A 17,350-nucleotide genomic window follows, 5' to 3' on the forward strand; every position below is an offset into this window, starting at 1 on the left:
CCATGCACATTATTTATTTAAAACATTCCACTCTGATTATTTGGTATATGCACAGATTCGGCGACTATTTTTCTAGACAATTTTAGTCTACGTTTCTAGGGGACGGGTGTAGACTGTGCACTCTCAGGAAGTGGAGGGAAGTCGCTCTGTTTACGCTTCTCGGGTTAAGGCGAGATTTAGTTTTCGAGCGAAGTCCGGCAATTTCCCCACGAAAATACTCGGCAGGGAAGCAGGTTGGTGTTTGCTGAGTGTTTAATCGTCATCCATCGAGGTAAAGGAGTCCAGTTTTCTGTCTCCTAATCGGGAAACGCCTTACTTGCCGGCTGGTTAATTTATTTTGAAAATGAGCTGTGACGTGCCGGATGCGCTGGGCGCCCCTGGTCGGGACCGCACTCTGGTGTTGGACGTTGGGCCACAGAACGGAACCCGACCGAGCAGAACCTGAAAAACTACACGATTTTTTTTTGCCCGATCTGGATTCTCGGTGCCTGTTAAATCCCAGAATATCTGACAGGATATCCTTTAACGATCTCCTATCACGGTGAAGATATCTTTCTATAAGCAGCAAAAATACATTCACGGTCCTGCCTTCCCTTGCAGACCGCAGTGTGCCAGTCCGAGCGCCGCCCAGAGGATGTCTCTGTCCCACCTGTACGGGAGGGGGGGCGAGGAGGAGGAGGAGGGTGTGGAGGTCGAGCGCTTCGAGGTGACGGATTGGGACTTAGAGAACGAGTTCAACCCCGACCGGCGCCGGCACCGCCAGACCAAAGAGGAGGCGACATACGGCGTGTGGGCCGAGCGCGACTCCGATGACGAGCGACCCAGCTTTGGTGGGAAGAGGTGCGCCGTGCCCCTGTCTGCCAGTTTGCTTGAATCTGGGTGTCAGTGTAAGAGAGTGGAGTTTGTGAATTCAGTGCAAACCCGAGGGCTGTAGTGCATTCAGATCATAAAAAAAAATAAAAACCTTAAGTATCCTCTGTATTGTAGAGTAATAATAATTCTTACTCTTCTATAGTCCTTTTCTGGACACTACACTCAAAGCTCTTTACCTCCTCCACCACCAGCAGTGTGCAGCCTCACCTGGAGGCTGCACCAGTCTGCTCACCACACAGCAGCTCTCAGTGGGGAGGAGAGCAGCGTGATGAAGCCAGTTCAGAGAGGGGGATTATTAAAATTGCTTCAGGAAAATCTCACAGCCTTATTAAAGTGGGTATAATGTTTTATATCTGGGGCAGTTTCCTACATGGTTTGCTCTGTGTCCAGGTCCAGGGACTACACTGCACCTGTCAGCTTCGTGAGCGCGGGGCTCCGGAAGAGCGCGGCCGAGGAGAGAGAACAGGAGGGATCTGACGACTCAGAACCAGAGGCAGACCCTCCCCAGGCGCCCCCCCGGGAGTCAGCGCCCAGAAGGCTGCAGACGGTGAGAAAGGGTTGAGGTCAGGGGCTGGGGGGGAAGAACCTCCCGTTTCTTCTGTAAATCCTGCTTGACGGCTCGCTGCAGTGTCCTCTCTTCACAATATGGCCTTCAGTTCAGTTGCTTGTGCTCCGGTGGCTGGAGTTTTCTTTTCTCTGTCCCTTACTCATTCTTCGCACCTGCTGCAGGTACAGCTATGCATACAGAGTGGGCTGTTGCCACCGGGGTAATACAGCACACTGATGTGGTTCTGTTTCCCCTGTGTGTCTGCCTTCTCTCTGTTTGCACACCAGGGGGGGAACTTTAAGAGCTCCCAGAGGGCATTTGGCAGTGGCACTCGTGGTGGGCAGGACCTGGGCACCTGGGAGAAACACACCCGTGGAATTGGGCAGAAACTGCTGCAGAAGATGGGCTACGTGCCAGGCAAAGGGCTGGGCAAGAATGCACAGGGTAATGATGAGAGATCTGTGGGATCTGTGTGCTTGTTTCAGTGTCCTGACAGTGTGACTGTGTGCCCATTGTTGTCTGTCATTACTGAGTTTTTTTTGCCAGTGCTGCTCCTCAGTGCCAGATGCTATGTCTTTGCCCAGGTATTGTGAACCCCATTGAGGCTAAGGTGCGCAAGGGCAAGGGGGCAGTGGGAGCTTATGGCACAGAGAGGACCCAGCAGTCCCTGCAGGACTTCCCCATCGTGGATTCTGAGGAAGAGGAGGAAAAGGTGAGTGGGGCTCCGGATCTGGCCTGTTAATGTGCACCCAACAGTCTCTGGTTGTGTGCCTCGGGATTACCTCTGTGAAGCTTTTACTCCTTTCTGGTAAAAGGCAGCCAGCGCTCAGGTCCTTTTTTAAAGGTGTTTGCTGCACTTTTAGTTCTGCTGAATCACATTCATACAAATGTACAAAGCCACAGCACATTTATTCATTTTTTTCATTCATGTGTTGTGTCTTGCTGGTTTGCATCTTTACATTTGTGCAGCAGCTTTAACTGAGGTGTGGAATAAATTCCCGTTGCTGTCTGCCCTTCTGAGTCACGTGTGAAACTCCAGTCTCACGTTCGCCCGAGAGCCGCTGCCTCTCACTTCTCCCCCGCTGGCCAGGCAGGGAGCCCAGCTGCCCGTTCAGAATCTCCTCTCTTCCCGCAGGACTTCCAGCGGGAGCTGGGCCAGTGGCGCAGAGACCCAGGGGCTGGGAAGAAGAAGCCCAAATACTCGTACCGAACGGTGGACGAGCTGAAGGCCCGGGGGCAGGCGGTGGGCAAGAGCATGACTGCGCCCCCTGCGGAGCTGGCCCAGGTCAAGGTGTGCAGGGAGATATAGACACTGCGTTTAATCTAGTGTTTCGATTGCATGTTTTATCACACCAGATACAAGAGCAGTATTCTTTGCTAGTGTTCTGGAATTATCACCATTATGCTGAGTTATGTAGTCATAGTAATCTAGTCTAGTTTTGAGGTAAGTTATAGCATAGGTCTATGACAAATTGTCTAAAATAAATTAAAGTATTCTTTACAGTTTTCTGCTGTGTTTTGAAAGTGTATCAGTCTGTCCCCTGGGCTGTGTTGCAGGTGATTGATATGACAGGCCGTGAGCAGAAGGTCTATTACAGCTACAGTCAGATGAGCCAGAAGCACAGTGTTCCAGAGGAGCCGTCCCTTGGTGCCGCCCCCAAGGACCAGCGGAGTCCTGGCTTCGCACTTCCTGAGCTGGAGCACAACTTGCAGCTGCTGATTGACCTCACGGAGCAGGATATTCTACAGGTCAGTCCATATGTCTGTAACGCCCTCTTTCTTCATGCCTTTCACTGCAACTACCCTCTGCGTCCCGCCTTGTCCCTGTAGCTGGAACTACCCTCTCTCTCCGCCCTTAGGCTATGTAATCACTTGTGTGAAACATGTGCCTCAGCCAGCCAGCATGCTGTATCATGCAGTGTAGTGGTAGTGGCTGACGAGGACTGCGCACAGGCAGCAGACAGCTGTGTTGAAGTTCTCACTCTCTCTCAGAGCGCACGAAGGCTTCAGCACGAGCGGGACATGGTGGTGTCTCTGTCTCATGAGAGCGCCGCCCTAGAGGAGACACTGAAGCAGGAGCGTGTTGCCCTGGGGCGGCTGGAGCACGTGCTCGAGCTGGTTGAGAAAAGCGAGGAGGGCCAGGGCCAGGATGGGCCGCTCACGCTGGAGGAGTGTGCGCATATCTTCGAGAAGCTGCAGTCCGACTACTATCAGGAGTACAAGATGCTCGGCCTCGCTGACCTCGCTGCTGCCGTGGTCCATCCCCTGCTCAGGGAGGAATTACGTGGCTGGGACCCCCTCAAGGTACCTCAGTACTGTGCCCTCTGGCAGTGACACACCGGAGCTCTGTGCCCTCTGGCAGTGACACACCGGAGCTCTGTGCCCTCTGATAGTGACACACCGGAGCTCTGTGCCCTCTGACAGTGACACACCGGAGCTCTGTGCCCTCTGACAGTGACACACAGGAGCTCTGTGCCCTCTGACAGTGACACACCCGAGTGCTGTGCTCTGATGGACTCTTCTGTGGGCTCATTTCACACACACATGCTGTTAACCCTTTCTGTCCCTGTAGGATGGGACACGGGGGCTGGAGGAGGTTGGCCGCTGGAGGGCAGTGTTGGAGTCAGGACAGCTGCCCCACAGCCGAGCAGATAACCAGCTCATGGACCCCTACCACAGGTGAGAACTCTGGCGGTGGGCAGCAGTCTTGGGGATAGGGTGCAATATTTGAGATTCTGGTCAGTGTGTGTGTACTACATCCCGGATTCCGTGTCTGCAGGTTGCTGTGGGAGGTGTGGGTGCCCCTGGTGCGCAGTGCTGTGTCACAGTGGCAGCCCCGTAACGTCGGCCCCATGGTGGACTTTTTGGATAGCTGGGCACCTCTACTGCCCATCTGGATCCTGGACAACATCCTGGAGACGCTCATCTTCCCCAAGCTGCAGAGGGAGGTGAGGCAGCTCCCTGACACCAGCACAGTGAAATGAATACATTGACGTACCAATGCTGGCAGCAGTCCACTAACACTGACACAGTGGCTGTTTCGCCTTGAGGCCGATGACACTGCCTGTCTTTGACACTGGCTGCGTTGGCACAAGCACAGTGGTTTGAAACTCAGCTGCCACCTTGGGCTCTGTCTCTAGGTGGAGAGCTGGAACCCACTGACAGACACGGTGCCCATCCACTCCTGGCTGCACCCCTGGCTGCCCCTCCTGCAGGGGCGCTTGGAGCCTCTGTACCCCCCAATCCGAAGCAAGCTGGCGAGCGCCCTGCAGCGCTGGCACCCCAGCGACGGATCTGCCCGCCTCATCCTGCAGCCCTGGAAGGACGTCTTCACGCCAGGCGCCTGGGAGGCCTTCATGGTGAAGAACATCGTCCCCAAACTGGGTGAGTCCCCCGTCCCTCTTCTCTTATTCCGCCTGTCCCTGCCCCAGAGCTCCTCCCTGCGCTCTTCATTGCTTTAGTTTGATTCTCTTACCATTTTTCCCTTCCTGCTTTCTGTCTCTCCAGTCGTCCCTCTCGCACTCACCGCTCCACTCTGGTATCTGTCTCGTGGAGTTTGCATCGTTTTTGTGTGTCACTCTCTTTATTCTCCTCTCTTTCCCCCTGCCCCCTGCTATCTCAGCACTCTGTCTCAGCGAACTGGTCGTGAACCCCCACCAGCAGCTCATGGACCCCCTGTACTGGGTACTGGACTGGGAGGGAATGCTGTCGCTGTCCTGCCTGGTCAGCCTGCTGGACAAGCACTTCTTCCCCAAGTGGCTACAGGTCAGTGTGGGTTTCCACTTGTAGCCCTGGGTTCGTGTCTCACTCTTGTTCCTCAAGCTCATTACTGGGTTGACTCAGTGGGTGGACTCAACAGAGATTCAGTTTCTATAGCCTGCTATTGTAGGACAGTCCTTTCTCAAACATGAAAGCATATCTGGATACTCTTCTAGAGCAGGAATTGTGGAGACCAAGATTGTCACAATATTCTAAACGAGTTTTTACCAGTGCACTGTGTTATTTCAGCACCACATCCCTTGATTTAAATCCTATACCTTTAAAGGTATATCTTACAGTCCTGATTGCCTTTTTATAGTTTCCCTGATGCGTAAAAGTCTAAATAATGGCACATTACGAGTGGTTGGTTTATTTTTCGTATTTTCGGTGGGTGTCCAGTGAAGGTTCGGTAGCTCGGCTGTAGACGGTCTGTGATGCTCCGCAGGGCCTCTTTGCAGAGACAGAGCAGTAGACCGAGTCTGTGTTGGCAGGTGCTGTGCTCCTGGCTCAGTAACAGTCCGAACTACGAGGAGATCACACGCTGGTACCTGGGCTGGAAGTCTGTCTTTTCCGACGCTGTTCTTGCACAACCAGTCATCAAGGAGAAGTTCAACGAGGCGCTGGACATCATGAACCGCGCAGTTTCCTCTGGCATTGGTAAGCGTCGACTAACCAGAATTTTATAACAGTAGAGAGAACATCCATATAGGAGCCTCTTCAGATGTAGACTGCAGGAACTGTAGTTTTATTAACTGCCTCTTCGAAAGGTGAACATAAGAGATTTCAGAACGTGTGGCTCTCTTGTATAGACTGCCTTTAGCAAAAGTGTTGTTTATTGTATATTTTTTCCTTTAAGTTTTCAGTTTGTAAGTTGTGTAATATCCTTATATGAGCTTCCATTCGAGAGTACAAACTGGATAGTCCTCGAACCGCTCCTGCTCATCTCTGTCCCTCGCGGCCCCGCTCTCTCCAGGTGTGTACCAGCAACCTGGGGCCAGGGAGAACATCGCGTACCTGACACACACTGAGCGCCGCAAGGACTTCCAGTACGAGGCGCTGCAGGAGCGCCGGGAGGCGGAGAGCGTGGCGCAGAGGGGCATCGGGGCCGCGGCCGTGCCAACCAACTTCAAGGACCTAATCCAGGCCAAAGCCGAGGAGCACAACATCGTCTTTATGCCCCTGGTGGGGAAGCGCCACGAGGGCAAGCAGCTGTACACTTTCGGGCGCATTGTCATCTACATCGACCGTGGCGTGGTGTTCGTGCAGGGGGAGAAGACCTGGGTGCCCACCTCCCTGCAGAGCCTCATTGACATGGCCAGGTGAGGGGGGGCCACGGCCCGTTCCTGCATCAGCCAGCACGGGGCAAGCGGCCAGGTGGGGTGGGAGGAGAAGGATGCACCACTGTTTTGTTCAAATAAAATTGTAATATTTTCTCACCTCTAATGTGTTTCGAGTCATGACTCTTTACCTGTGCAGGCCCGGATGGGCTGAATCCAGAGAACCACCTTGATCACATCCAGTCAAGTATCAGTGAATCATCAGGCCCAAAGCAAGAGAAGGCCAGTGGCTGCTGGGGTGGCTGGGAGGCAGACACCTGACTACCACAGTCCTTTGGATGAGAGCCTCCTGTGCAGTATAGGGAGCACACAATCCCCATATGAAAGTATTGTCTTTGAGCAGTGCATGGGAAATTTCTGTAAAACAGTTTTAAACAGAAAAAGAAACATTTATATATAAAATGTAAATGCTTGTGTTACACTCTTAGCAGCTCTGCTACAAAAATGATTTTTTGTAAAAAGCAAAACATCTGGACATCCCTCTATCAAAGAGATACGATTTGTACGCGCTGCTGTGATTTGTGCGTTCCTATCCAGTTTGATATGAAAATGGCCTTACGTGTCGTGAGTGAGAAGTGGGGAAAAAACTGCAGAAGATGGCATTGTGGGCGTGTCGCAGTTTCATGAAGCCAGAACTGGCCCTTGTCATGTGACAAGGAAGTTCAGAGGACATAGTAAGATGGCGGCTTCCATCAGAAGCAGTTGCTCTCGGGGTTTTTCCGTTTATTGGACTTTTTTCTTTTCTGGGTCCAAGTGTCGGATCCCCGTAGTGGATGTTAGGGAATCAGCCTGGTCCGCCGTGTCCTGGAGGCGCTACAAATCCGGGTCGGAAGAGAGAAGCACACACTTTGGGTTCGAGACGGTGTCGGAGGAGGAGAAAGCTGAGAGAGGTGAGGTTTCAGAATAAGTAATGTTTATTTCGTGCTGAAAAGAGAAGAAAGAAAAAATAAGGTTTGGGCTCCACAGCCGAAACGTTGTTTCCTTTCTTTTCTTTTCAGCACGGAATAAACCTATTATTTGTTCCTTTGCAGCCTACGCATCCTGAGGCAGCTACCCAGTTTAGTTTTCAGAATATTCAATAGTTAAGTAAGATGTTGCTTTTAACCTTTAAAGTACTGTGTTTCTTCTGCAAACCGGCTAATAGTTTTATATTTATGGAGTTCTAAATATAAAATTAATTGCTAGGCTTAGGATTTATTTAGCAATTTCCACACTATCACAAGAACGGGCTGCCTCCGATTGTATCATTCAGCTGAGGATACGTTTTGATCATCCCAGCGCTGCCTGTCGTTGTTTTTACAGAGTCCAGGTAAACAAACGAATTTGAAAGAGGTCCTTCATAATGTAGCCGTATTTAGCAAGATGCCTGTGGGGTTGGTTAATGCTGTCGTTGTCCATGACAGCCGGTGTGTTCCCGGTCTCCTAGTGTACCAGGTGTTCGAAAGTGTGGCGCAGAAGTATGACGTGATGAATGATGCGATGAGCCTGGGGGTTCACCGGCTCTGGAAGGATGCCCTTCTTCATGTGATGAACCCCAGTCCTGGGACACGGCTGCTGGACACTGCTGGTGGCACAGGTGAGCCTCACAGGTGTGCTGAAACACAGGCAGATGCCCAGGGATCACAGAGGGATCACTTGTGAAGTGGAATTCAATTGCAGGATTGTTCCCCTGCTAAGTGGGAAGGTGAGTTGGTGAGACTGGTATGTTTTACCTGCTGATGATGTGTTGTTGTAAGAGAGATCCTGCTCAGTATGAGAGCAACTGCAGGGCCAGAGCTTTTCTGATGGAGAAGCTGAACAGCTCTTAATTAGAATCCCCCTAAAAGCTCACGGCACAGGCATGGAGGCACAGAGACAGGTATACATGCAGAAAGGTAGATGTAGACAGTTGTACATGCATATTGGCCGGACTGAGACATCAGCTTGCTCAGTGTCGGTCTCACAGGGTCTTGACCTGATTGTACTGGCCTCTCTTCAGGTGACATCTCATTCCGGTTCCTGGAGTATGTGCGCTCTCAAGAGGCGCGGCGAGCCTGGCGTGCAGCTCCTTCTCACCAAACTCCCTCCTGGCAACAGATCTCCGCTAGCTATCAGACTGGCCGATTAGGGACCGGTGATGGGGCTTTGGCAGTGGTGTGTGACATCAATAAGCAGATGCTTAAAGTGGGGAGACAGCGTGCAGTTGATCTGGGGTTCAGCACAGGTAAAGTTCTCATTGTATGGGCACAGTGCTCTCTCGTTGGGCAAAAGATTATAATGGAATTTTATTTAAGAGTACCTTTCTAAAAACGCAAAGCACTACACTGAAAGAACAGGTATTACATATTGTATTTGAAGGTCATTGCTTTAAAGTTTAATATTTAACAAGGGAGAACAAAAGTGGCAGATTCCTCAGTGAAGCAGTTGGTTTCTGTTATGCAGAGGAGAAGATTTTGAACATGGAGTCCAGTAGCTGTTGAAGGTCCTCACTGACTGTCCATTTGTTCCTGTAGTGTGCATAATCAAAACCGTTTCATAGTACAGAACACGCGGTCTGTTGATATGTTAGTCTTCTTTTCATATAATTCATTTGACAAAAATGGCTTTATTTATAGTAGACTTCATTTTGATTTTATATTCGAACGGGGGGTTATTTTCTTTTCCACCAGTCAGAAATGGTTGAAAATCCCTGGTGTACATGAGGAGGCGACAGCAGCGCACAGTGAGCGCTCGGGTCGGTTCTTGCTTCTGACCAGACTGGGCCAGACAGGGAACCGAACCAGAGCTGAGCGAGTCTTTTGTCTGTATGCAGGCCTGTCCTGGGTGGTAGGCAATGCAGAGGAACTGCCGTTTGACGATGACAGTTTTGACATTTACTCCATTGCTTTCGGGATTCGCAACGTCACGCACATCGAGCAGGTGAAATCCCAAGGGCAGAGCATTTGTCTTTGTACCACTTCACTGCCATTCTCTTGTAGATGGCCACCCCTCTGATTAACCTGAGCACTAAAGTCAGGCTTCTAACTGGAAGGAAAAGTGATTACAGTTACAGTTATAGTCCACTCATTTAAAATAAGGAATTGAACTAACAGCTGTGGCATAACTGGAAGCTTATAAAACCTTGTGTGATTTAATGGTATTTTAATAGTGATGTTGTGTAACCAGAGCAGTCGACAGCACCTGACAAGCTGCAGGGAATTTTCTGTTTGTCGTGTGTTTCATAATTGTGTAGTGAGATTGTAAGTGCTGTATTATATTGGGATGTTTTGTTTGAGTGGTGAGGATCCCAAATGACCTCCCATCATTTGCAACTTTCCTGTTGTCCTACAGTAGCCTCTGCTGTGCCTGATGTCTGTTGTTCTTTTCTGGCAGGCGCTCCAAGAGGCACACCGGGTCCTGAAGCCAGGGGGGCGTTTCCTGTGTCTGGAGTTCAGTCGAGTCTCCAACCCTTTGCTGTCCAGGTGAGAGAGCGGGATTAGATAAAAAAGATTAAAAAGGTGAGGGTAACTGACAGTGATGAGAGGAATGAGTGATACTGCACAGCAGTGGTTTACAAAGTATGTGCAGTTTCATTCCAATGGTTATGCAACATCAGAAAAATCAGCTTTTTGCACACTTCCTGTCATTGTGTAGACACGGGTTAATTAGCCTTACTGCTAAAAACCTGGATTATTTTGTAATTATTTTATGTTGCATGGTGTGCCTGTGCTACATGCTTTGTAGTAACAGGCCAAAACCTCTGCTCTAATATCTGCAGACTCTATGATACCTACAGCTTCCAGCTGATCCCAGTGCTGGGAGAAGTGATTGCCGGGGACTGGAAGTCATATCAGTACCTGGTGGAGAGCATCCGACGATTCCCAGACCAGGTGCAGTTTCATTTTATTCAAGTTATACGTGTCTGAGTAATGAAACACTACCTCCTTCACCAGTGTGCAGCCCCACCTGGATGATGCGCCAGTATACTCGCCACACATGAGCTATCAGCAGGGAGGAACAGAGTGAAGAAGCATGAAGGCAAATCAGAGATGGGGATTATTAGGAGGCCATGATTGATAAAGACCAGGGGGAAAAGTGGCCAGAACACTCAGGTTAACACCACTACTCTTCAAGAAACATCTGGGGATTTTTAATGACCACAGAGTCAGGACCACAGTTTTATGCTGCATCTGAAAGATGGTGCTTTTTTTGCAATATAGTGTCCCCGTCACTATAGTGGGACATTAGGACCCAGAGACTGCAGGGTGAGCACCCTCTAATGGGCCCACTAACACCTCTTGCAGCAACAACCTTAGTTTTCCCAGGGGTCTCCCATCCAGGTACTGACCAGGCTCACTTCATGAGTTGGCACTTGTGAGTTGCTGGGTAATATAGCTGCTGCAGGTGTATTTCAGTGACACCTGATGGCTCCTTCCTACCCCTTCATTTTTCTCTCGTCATGCCTGAAGGCTACATAGACATTCTTCACTAGTTTTCAGTGTGGAATTGAATTCGCTTTTCCTTTTCAGCTTCCCACCTAAATGCTTGTAAGATGTAATGTTCTAAGGAACAAAAAATCCTTTTAATGGACCTGTCACTCAATTAAAATATTTGTTTAGTTTATTGATTTATTTGATTGATGTGTCAATTAACCACAGAACTGTATTGTATTGGATGCAATACAGTACAATTAAGTTTTAAAAATACAGTACATCAGTAGACTCTTGTTGTGTGCACTTGCCTTTCTCTGGTGCATTGTGATGCTGGCCTGTGAGTGATCTCAGGCTTTCATTTTCCAGGAGGAATTCAAGGCCCTGATTGAAGATGCTGGCTTCTACAAGGTCCAGTTTCACAACTTGACAGGTGGAGTGGTAGCCATTCACTCTGGGTTCAAACTATAAGGTAGAGACTCTAAGCGAGTCTTTACTTTCCACAGTGCCTCAACCTAGTATTAGTGTGAGAGACAGTTGACTCTCCTGCCCTCAGCAGAAATCTGGCTCTTGGCACAGACTGACCAAAACTGTGGCCAGGGTGTGAACTACAGTTAAAAACTACCTTATTTTGTCACACTTGGGTTTGATAAAATGTTGTTTTGAATTTGATGTGATACTTAATTTATATGTTAAATCAGATTGTGTCTTCCCACTGTATCTTTGTAGGGTTCAATGTTAATATTAACACTCTTGTGTATTTGATGAATGTATAAAAAAATGTAAACACGTTTTAATAAAGTTTTCTGAAAGATTCTCTTTGTAAGAGCTAATGCATCTATTGTGGTATAATACTGTATAAGTATGATCAGATCACTTTATTGGTCATATATAATTTCTTGCATTAGGAATTAGTCTTTTTGCATACCCCAGCTTGCTCTCCATGAGACACAGGCATACAGACAGGGAGAGAAGCTTGGGGTCAGAGCACAGGGTCAGCGATTTATATGGCACCCCTGGGGCAGCTGGGGTTAAGGGCCTTGCTCAGGGGTCCAACAGAGTAGGATTCCTCTGCCCACCACAGGATTTGAACCAGCAACCTTCTGGCCACAGGCACAGATCCTTAGCCACAGTGCTACCACTCCACCTGTCCACCCACTTGTATGTCCACTTTGAAATAACCAACGTTATTAAATGGGGACAATATATGGGTAGTAATGAATAACATTTCAAAACTAGATAGGTTCAACTTAAGTGTCCTGCCCAGGTTGTAGATGGCTGCTTGTTCAGGATGTTGCTTGATTGCAATAGGTTCCAAAGCCTCCGTGACCCTGTACTGGATGAAGTGATTAGAAAATGAGTGGATTTTGCTAATATTTGTGAAATGTCAGAGAAAATCTATTCAGAATATATAAATTGGTTTTTAAAGCACACTAGGGTAATTAGCAGGCAACTTGATAACTACGATTTCATGTGCATAAAGTTTAAAAATGTTATTTTATAAACCTGTTTAAATGTAGCTGCCAAAGGTTACTATAGCTACTACACACAATGAAATCTCTCATGAGGGAGCATCAGGTTTCCAGACCCAGTTGAGGTGACAGACATTTCTAAAGGGAAACGTCAACCAGCTCTTTAATAACAAAGGGCTTGTTTTTTGGATGTGCATTCTGTTCCCATTACAGATGCCTGCATCCATGACAAGGGTTTGGTTTCAAGATAACATATCTGAGGTTTCAGTTGTTGAGAAAGGGAAGTAAACCTCATAAGAGATGGGAATGTACGAATACTAGCATTCTAACAACCAGCTGCAAAAGATTAAACTGAACTCATGTGTTAAATATATTTTTTGGAGTTTGTTCAGTAGCAATTACTTGATGTAATTTAATTCACAAATACAACTGCTTATTTCACAATACCAGGCTGAACAACTAAATACTCAGAACTGGTCAGGGCACACATATCTAGGGTGTGAGTGTGCCAGTTCCAGCCGAGCTGTCCTGGATGTACTTGGTAAACTAATGCACATACAGACATGACTTTCTAAAAAAACTTTTATTTAGAGTTGCCTGTTTTCTTTGCTGTATAGAAAATGAACAAAAATAAATACAAGTATTTGATACATGAACATTTCTACCAGTAAAGAAACAAGTAAAGCAGCACAGAAATTCCAGGTCCTTGCAGTAAGGACAATGAATTCCTGTAGAGCTTGAGCTCCACAGATCAGTCTGTTGTCTGATGAATGGAATTGATTGACTTTGGAATCATGTGTGAATGTGAATTGGTCTTCTTATCCAGACTTGAAGAGAAGAATAGCCACTTGTCCCAGGTAGAAGTAGATGAAATGCTTGGTCTCATGAGTGACGTAACTGCCAAAATTCCTTCCCACGATACAGTGCCAAGTAGGGTTGTACTTTTTGTCAAATTCCTGAAAAAACAGAAGCAAAAATAGAGACTGGATGAAGTCTAAAAAGGAAGGAGTAGTGTAAAAATTAAAACTGACTTCGTGAGGAGATGTACAGACAACATCCCAACAATCTGGAGCTGTTTTATCGTGTCCAGCTGTAGGGTGACCGCAGCCTGCTTATATAATTGCACCAGACTAAGAAGCTTGAACATCAGGAACATGATTGCTTGAAAGCGATTTTTGAAAAGCACATCATGAAAGTACTAGGGAAGTGTCAGTGCTGGCTGCATGTGAGGGTTGTCTATGTGATCCACAGGGTGTCAAAGTTTAATTGTCTAGAAACTCTTTATGATCCCAGGAAATATGACTGCTGTATCATACTACGAGCACATGAAATATCAACTGAGGCAATAAGGCAAATAAATAGATTATTTGATAGCAGTGATGTGTAAGAGTGATTAGGGCTCTGTATTTGGAACTGGAAGGTGGTAGGTTCAAAACCCAGGTGGAGAACTGCTATTGTAGCCTTGAGCAAGGTATTTTACAGACATTGTAATGGTAAAATACCTTGTTATATAAGCTACATAAGTTATATAAGGTACAAATAAAGTTGTTTTGGATAAAAAAGATAAGCCAAATACAGTGCCTATGAAAGGTCTTCACCCCCATTGGACTTTTTCACATTTTATAGGATTACAGCATGGAACCATGATTTAACTGAGTATATTTGCCACTCATCAACACAAAGTACACTATAATGTAAAAGTGAAGACATTTTACTTAAAAATAAAAACAGAAAATAATTGGATTTGTGGGAAAGGAGGAGTTTTAGGTTTTATTGTACCTGTAAAGTTTAAAGTACTGAAAACTGTACATTGTTTTCCACTGTTCAGCTATACTTTGTACTCACCAGTTTGTTTCATGGGACATTCTTTCTTCTTAAGTTATCACAACTGCAAATTTTTCTTTGATACTTTTCAATTCAATTCATATGGCGCCTTTCACAACAAGGTTGCCCCAAGGCGCTTAACAATTAAGTGACTATATCAATTAATTAAATGAAAACGTTTGTACTACTTTATGCATAAAGTCAACAAATTAAAGGGGCAGTGGTTACTGATTAAATTTAATAAAATTATAGAAGACTATTTTTAGATCACCATGAGATGCACATTAATGCAGGAAGTGTGGAAAGGCTAAAATGTTTACTTCTCATTCAACGACTTAATAACAAGTTTTTTTCCAGTACATGATGGAAGATAACAAGGACTCCACTGAGTATTGTGGAGAACCCCAGTGTAACAATCAAAACAGGTTTTATACTAAATCAGAATGTCTCCAGCAGCGTCCACAGCACCACGCGTTAGCCTGGGACACAACTCTGAGTAGCTCCTACCTTTCTTCTTCTGAAAATGAGATTCTGACAACCATGTCTTTGTCATTCTTAGGAAAGACAAGTGTTTATATTGACACCTACCAACAATGTGGTACAAACAAAATGCTGGGATATACAGTTAAAAGAATAACATTTAAACCAAGGGATGTTAACTGTACAATGTATTAGCAAGTACACAATTATAGTCACTGATGCTCTGGAATCAGTCCAGAGCAGGATTAATGGGAAGTAAACAGAAGACTACCAGGGATTCCGATACAAGTATTCAAAATTATGTCATTGACAGTCAATACAGTAATTCTTCAGAATGAAGCGCGAAAAACTGAGCTGATAGGCACAGGCATAAACCCTGGAAGTGCATTTAAAAACCAAGTACTGGAGGCATTTTGTTTAACAATAGAGTTGTCGGGGTGTGAAAATGTTCCCAGCCATGCTTTGAAGCCCAATCCCTGGCTTCTTTCAAGAAACAGTTGATCAGTTAGATAATAACTGAACAGGTTACATGGACAGAAGGGCTCCTCCCATCTGAAAGCTTTGCATTCTTATTCACACACCTTTTTGATGTAGGCAGCAATGTCTTTCTCAATGTTGTACTTCTCCAGGGCCTGAGTGGCACATTCCACTGCATCCTGCTGCATCTCCTCAGACATGTCAGCATTTTTAATGACGGCCTTCCTGTCAGACATGGTGCCCTGTTGCAATAAGAAAAGATTTCTCACTCTCGCAGCACAAAAGCTCACATGATCAAAAGTACAGTATCATGCTCCTTTCAAGATTATTGTGTTGAAAAAGGCCTTATTTTAGGATTTAGTGTCAGTAAATGAAAGGTATGTTGGCTAACAGTTGTAATCTAATAGCAAATATGAACCAGGACAGGTAGTATGTGTTCACCCGTCGGTGAGACAGAGACTCCATGGAAATGGCTTCAAACTGCTGTTAGCCCGGGGTCGAAGCAGCTCTCAGGCTGATATTTAACCAGAATGCTCATGCACCTGATTACCTTGCATTAAACTAGCTTGAATGACAGATTATGACAGTCCCAGCTCTTTAGACTACTCTAATATAGCTCAAACATATGGTTGAGCCCATGTGTCTCTGCAAGCTGTCTACACAGGCTGGCCTGGTCTCTATGGGAACAGTGTATCCAGATGTGTGTGTACAGGCTGGCCTGGTCTCCCGGGAACAGTGCATCCAGATGTGTGTGTACAGGCTGGCCTGGTCTCTATGGGAACAGTGTATCCAGATGTGTGTGTACAGGCTGGCCTGGTCTCCCGGGAACAGTGCATCCAGATGTGTGTGTACAGGCTGGCCTGGTCTCTATGGGAACAGTGTATCCAGATGTGCGTGTATAGGCTGGCCTGGTCTCCCGGGAACAGTGCATCCAGATGTGCGTGTACTGGATGGCCTGGTCTCTACGGGAACAGTGTATCCAGATGTGCGTGTACAGGCTGGCCTGGTCTCTACGGGAACAGTGTATCCAGATGTGCGTGTACTGGCTGGCCTGGTCTCTACGGGAACAGTGTATCCAGATGTGCGTGTACTGGCTGGCCTGGTCTCTACGGGAACAGTGTATCCAGATGTGCGTGTACAGGCTGGCCTGGTCTCTATGGGAACTCACCATGTTCGTTAATGTTACTAAATGAAGTCATGTCACACAGCTTTATTATGGCTTAAAATGGCTGAGACTGTACCTCTTCTTACCGTAGTCTAATGTTAAGCTCTTTATATTGCAATCGCAGGCCTCTATTACAACATGGCAATAAGACGACAAGCATAGCCGGCAGACCTGGACGTCCGATCTTTCTGGAAACCGGAGCTCCTTCTAACACTGGAGGACATCAGCTCTCTGTGGTTATCGCCAACCAACACATTTACTGCTTCGCCATGCAGCGTCTTATTAAAGCGGGATTTCTTACCTGAAGTCCGGAGCTAAATAATGGCGGGGTGAAACTTAGTTTAAGGATTGTTTACGCGCATCACTAAATCTCAGATGTTAGGCAGAATAGTTTCTTCTACTGAAGATAAAGTACTTCAGAGGAAACAAGTACTACCGAATAAATTGTTCCAATTTAATCAAAGTTTTTGAACTTCGCTCTAATAAAAGAGTTTTTCTCCCGATTCGATTCTCTGAACACTACAGTTAAAGTGTAGGAGATGGTCCAAGCGACCCTCTTCATGTTTCCTACATACATTTGTTCTGCCCACAGCTCAGTCCTACCGGCCAGGTCGCACTCACCCGGGGTCTCTGGTTACTGCTCGGCGCTCTGTTCCGCCCGTCTCCGGCGAAGCTCCTTTCTGCTCTCCCGCTGCCTCTGCGCGCTGCGAATCCCAGTGCGCGGGGAACCCCACCCTCCAGCTTCCGATTGGCTCACAGCCACAGCCCTTGCAAGTGATTGGTTACTTTCCCATGGGTTTTATCTCTGCATTTTATTTCAGACCAGCATCCTCTGAGGTAGACGCCACGTGAGTTTCCATGGTGACACATCATCCTGTCCACCGCAAAACTCAGAATGGTCAGAAGAAAGATTTTAATTTTAACGTATAAATACAGCAACCGTATTGATTGTCCAGATACATACATTCCCTCACACAAATATATAAATGATGAATCATGCTGTATTAAGAATACTGGTGATCAAAGCA

General features: G+C 47.0%; 3 protein-coding genes across 4 annotated transcripts; 2 read left to right on the forward strand and 1 right to left on the reverse strand.

Annotated features, from left to right (window-relative positions):
• The first annotated feature begins 117 nt into the window (after window positions 1-117).
• On the forward strand, window positions 118-6,622 carry tfip11 (tuftelin interacting protein 11). Of its 2 annotated transcripts, none has more exons than XM_015365962.2 (14): window positions 118-271; window positions 601-840; window positions 1,264-1,420; window positions 1,708-1,864; window positions 2,005-2,132; window positions 2,556-2,711; window positions 2,978-3,169; window positions 3,413-3,724; window positions 3,993-4,099; window positions 4,200-4,368; window positions 4,561-4,804; window positions 5,043-5,185; window positions 5,671-5,836; window positions 6,153-6,622. In XM_015365962.2, the coding sequence occupies exons 2-14, from the start codon at window positions 635-637 to the stop codon at window positions 6,500-6,502; spliced, it is 2,487 nt and encodes an 828-aa protein (XP_015221448.1). In that variant the 5' UTR covers window positions 118-271; window positions 601-634; the 3' UTR covers window positions 6,503-6,622. The 2 variants fall into 2 exon arrangements, with proteins under 2 accessions (XP_015221448.1, XP_006640362.1); XM_006640299.3 differs by having other exon boundaries at window positions 119-233.
• Window positions 6,623-7,166: 544 nt separating this feature from the next.
• Window positions 7,167-11,719, forward strand: coq5 (coenzyme Q5, methyltransferase). Its single transcript, XM_015366011.2, has 7 exons — window positions 7,167-7,406; window positions 7,943-8,092; window positions 8,495-8,719; window positions 9,308-9,414; window positions 9,868-9,956; window positions 10,253-10,364; window positions 11,274-11,719. The coding sequence occupies exons 1-7, from the start codon at window positions 7,196-7,198 to the stop codon at window positions 11,373-11,375; spliced, it is 996 nt and encodes a 331-aa protein (XP_015221497.1). The 5' UTR covers window positions 7,167-7,195; the 3' UTR covers window positions 11,376-11,719.
• A 1,225-nt stretch (window positions 11,720-12,944) lies between these two features.
• On the reverse strand, window positions 12,945-17,053 carry LOC102687308 (dynein light chain 1, cytoplasmic). The gene is made up of 3 exons (XM_006640300.3): window positions 16,944-17,053; window positions 15,262-15,399; window positions 12,945-13,332 (listed from the first exon to the last, which is right to left on the reverse strand). The coding sequence occupies exons 2-3, from the start codon at window positions 15,391-15,393 to the stop codon at window positions 13,195-13,197; spliced, it is 270 nt and encodes an 89-aa protein (XP_006640363.1). The 5' UTR covers window positions 15,394-15,399; window positions 16,944-17,053; the 3' UTR covers window positions 12,945-13,194.
• Window positions 17,054-17,350: the final 297 nt, after the last annotated feature.

This window comes from Lepisosteus oculatus, chromosome 22, assembly GCF_040954835.1.
Source record: "Lepisosteus oculatus isolate fLepOcu1 chromosome 22, fLepOcu1.hap2, whole genome shotgun sequence".
Taxonomy (NCBI): domain Eukaryota; kingdom Metazoa; phylum Chordata; class Actinopteri; order Semionotiformes; family Lepisosteidae; genus Lepisosteus; species Lepisosteus oculatus.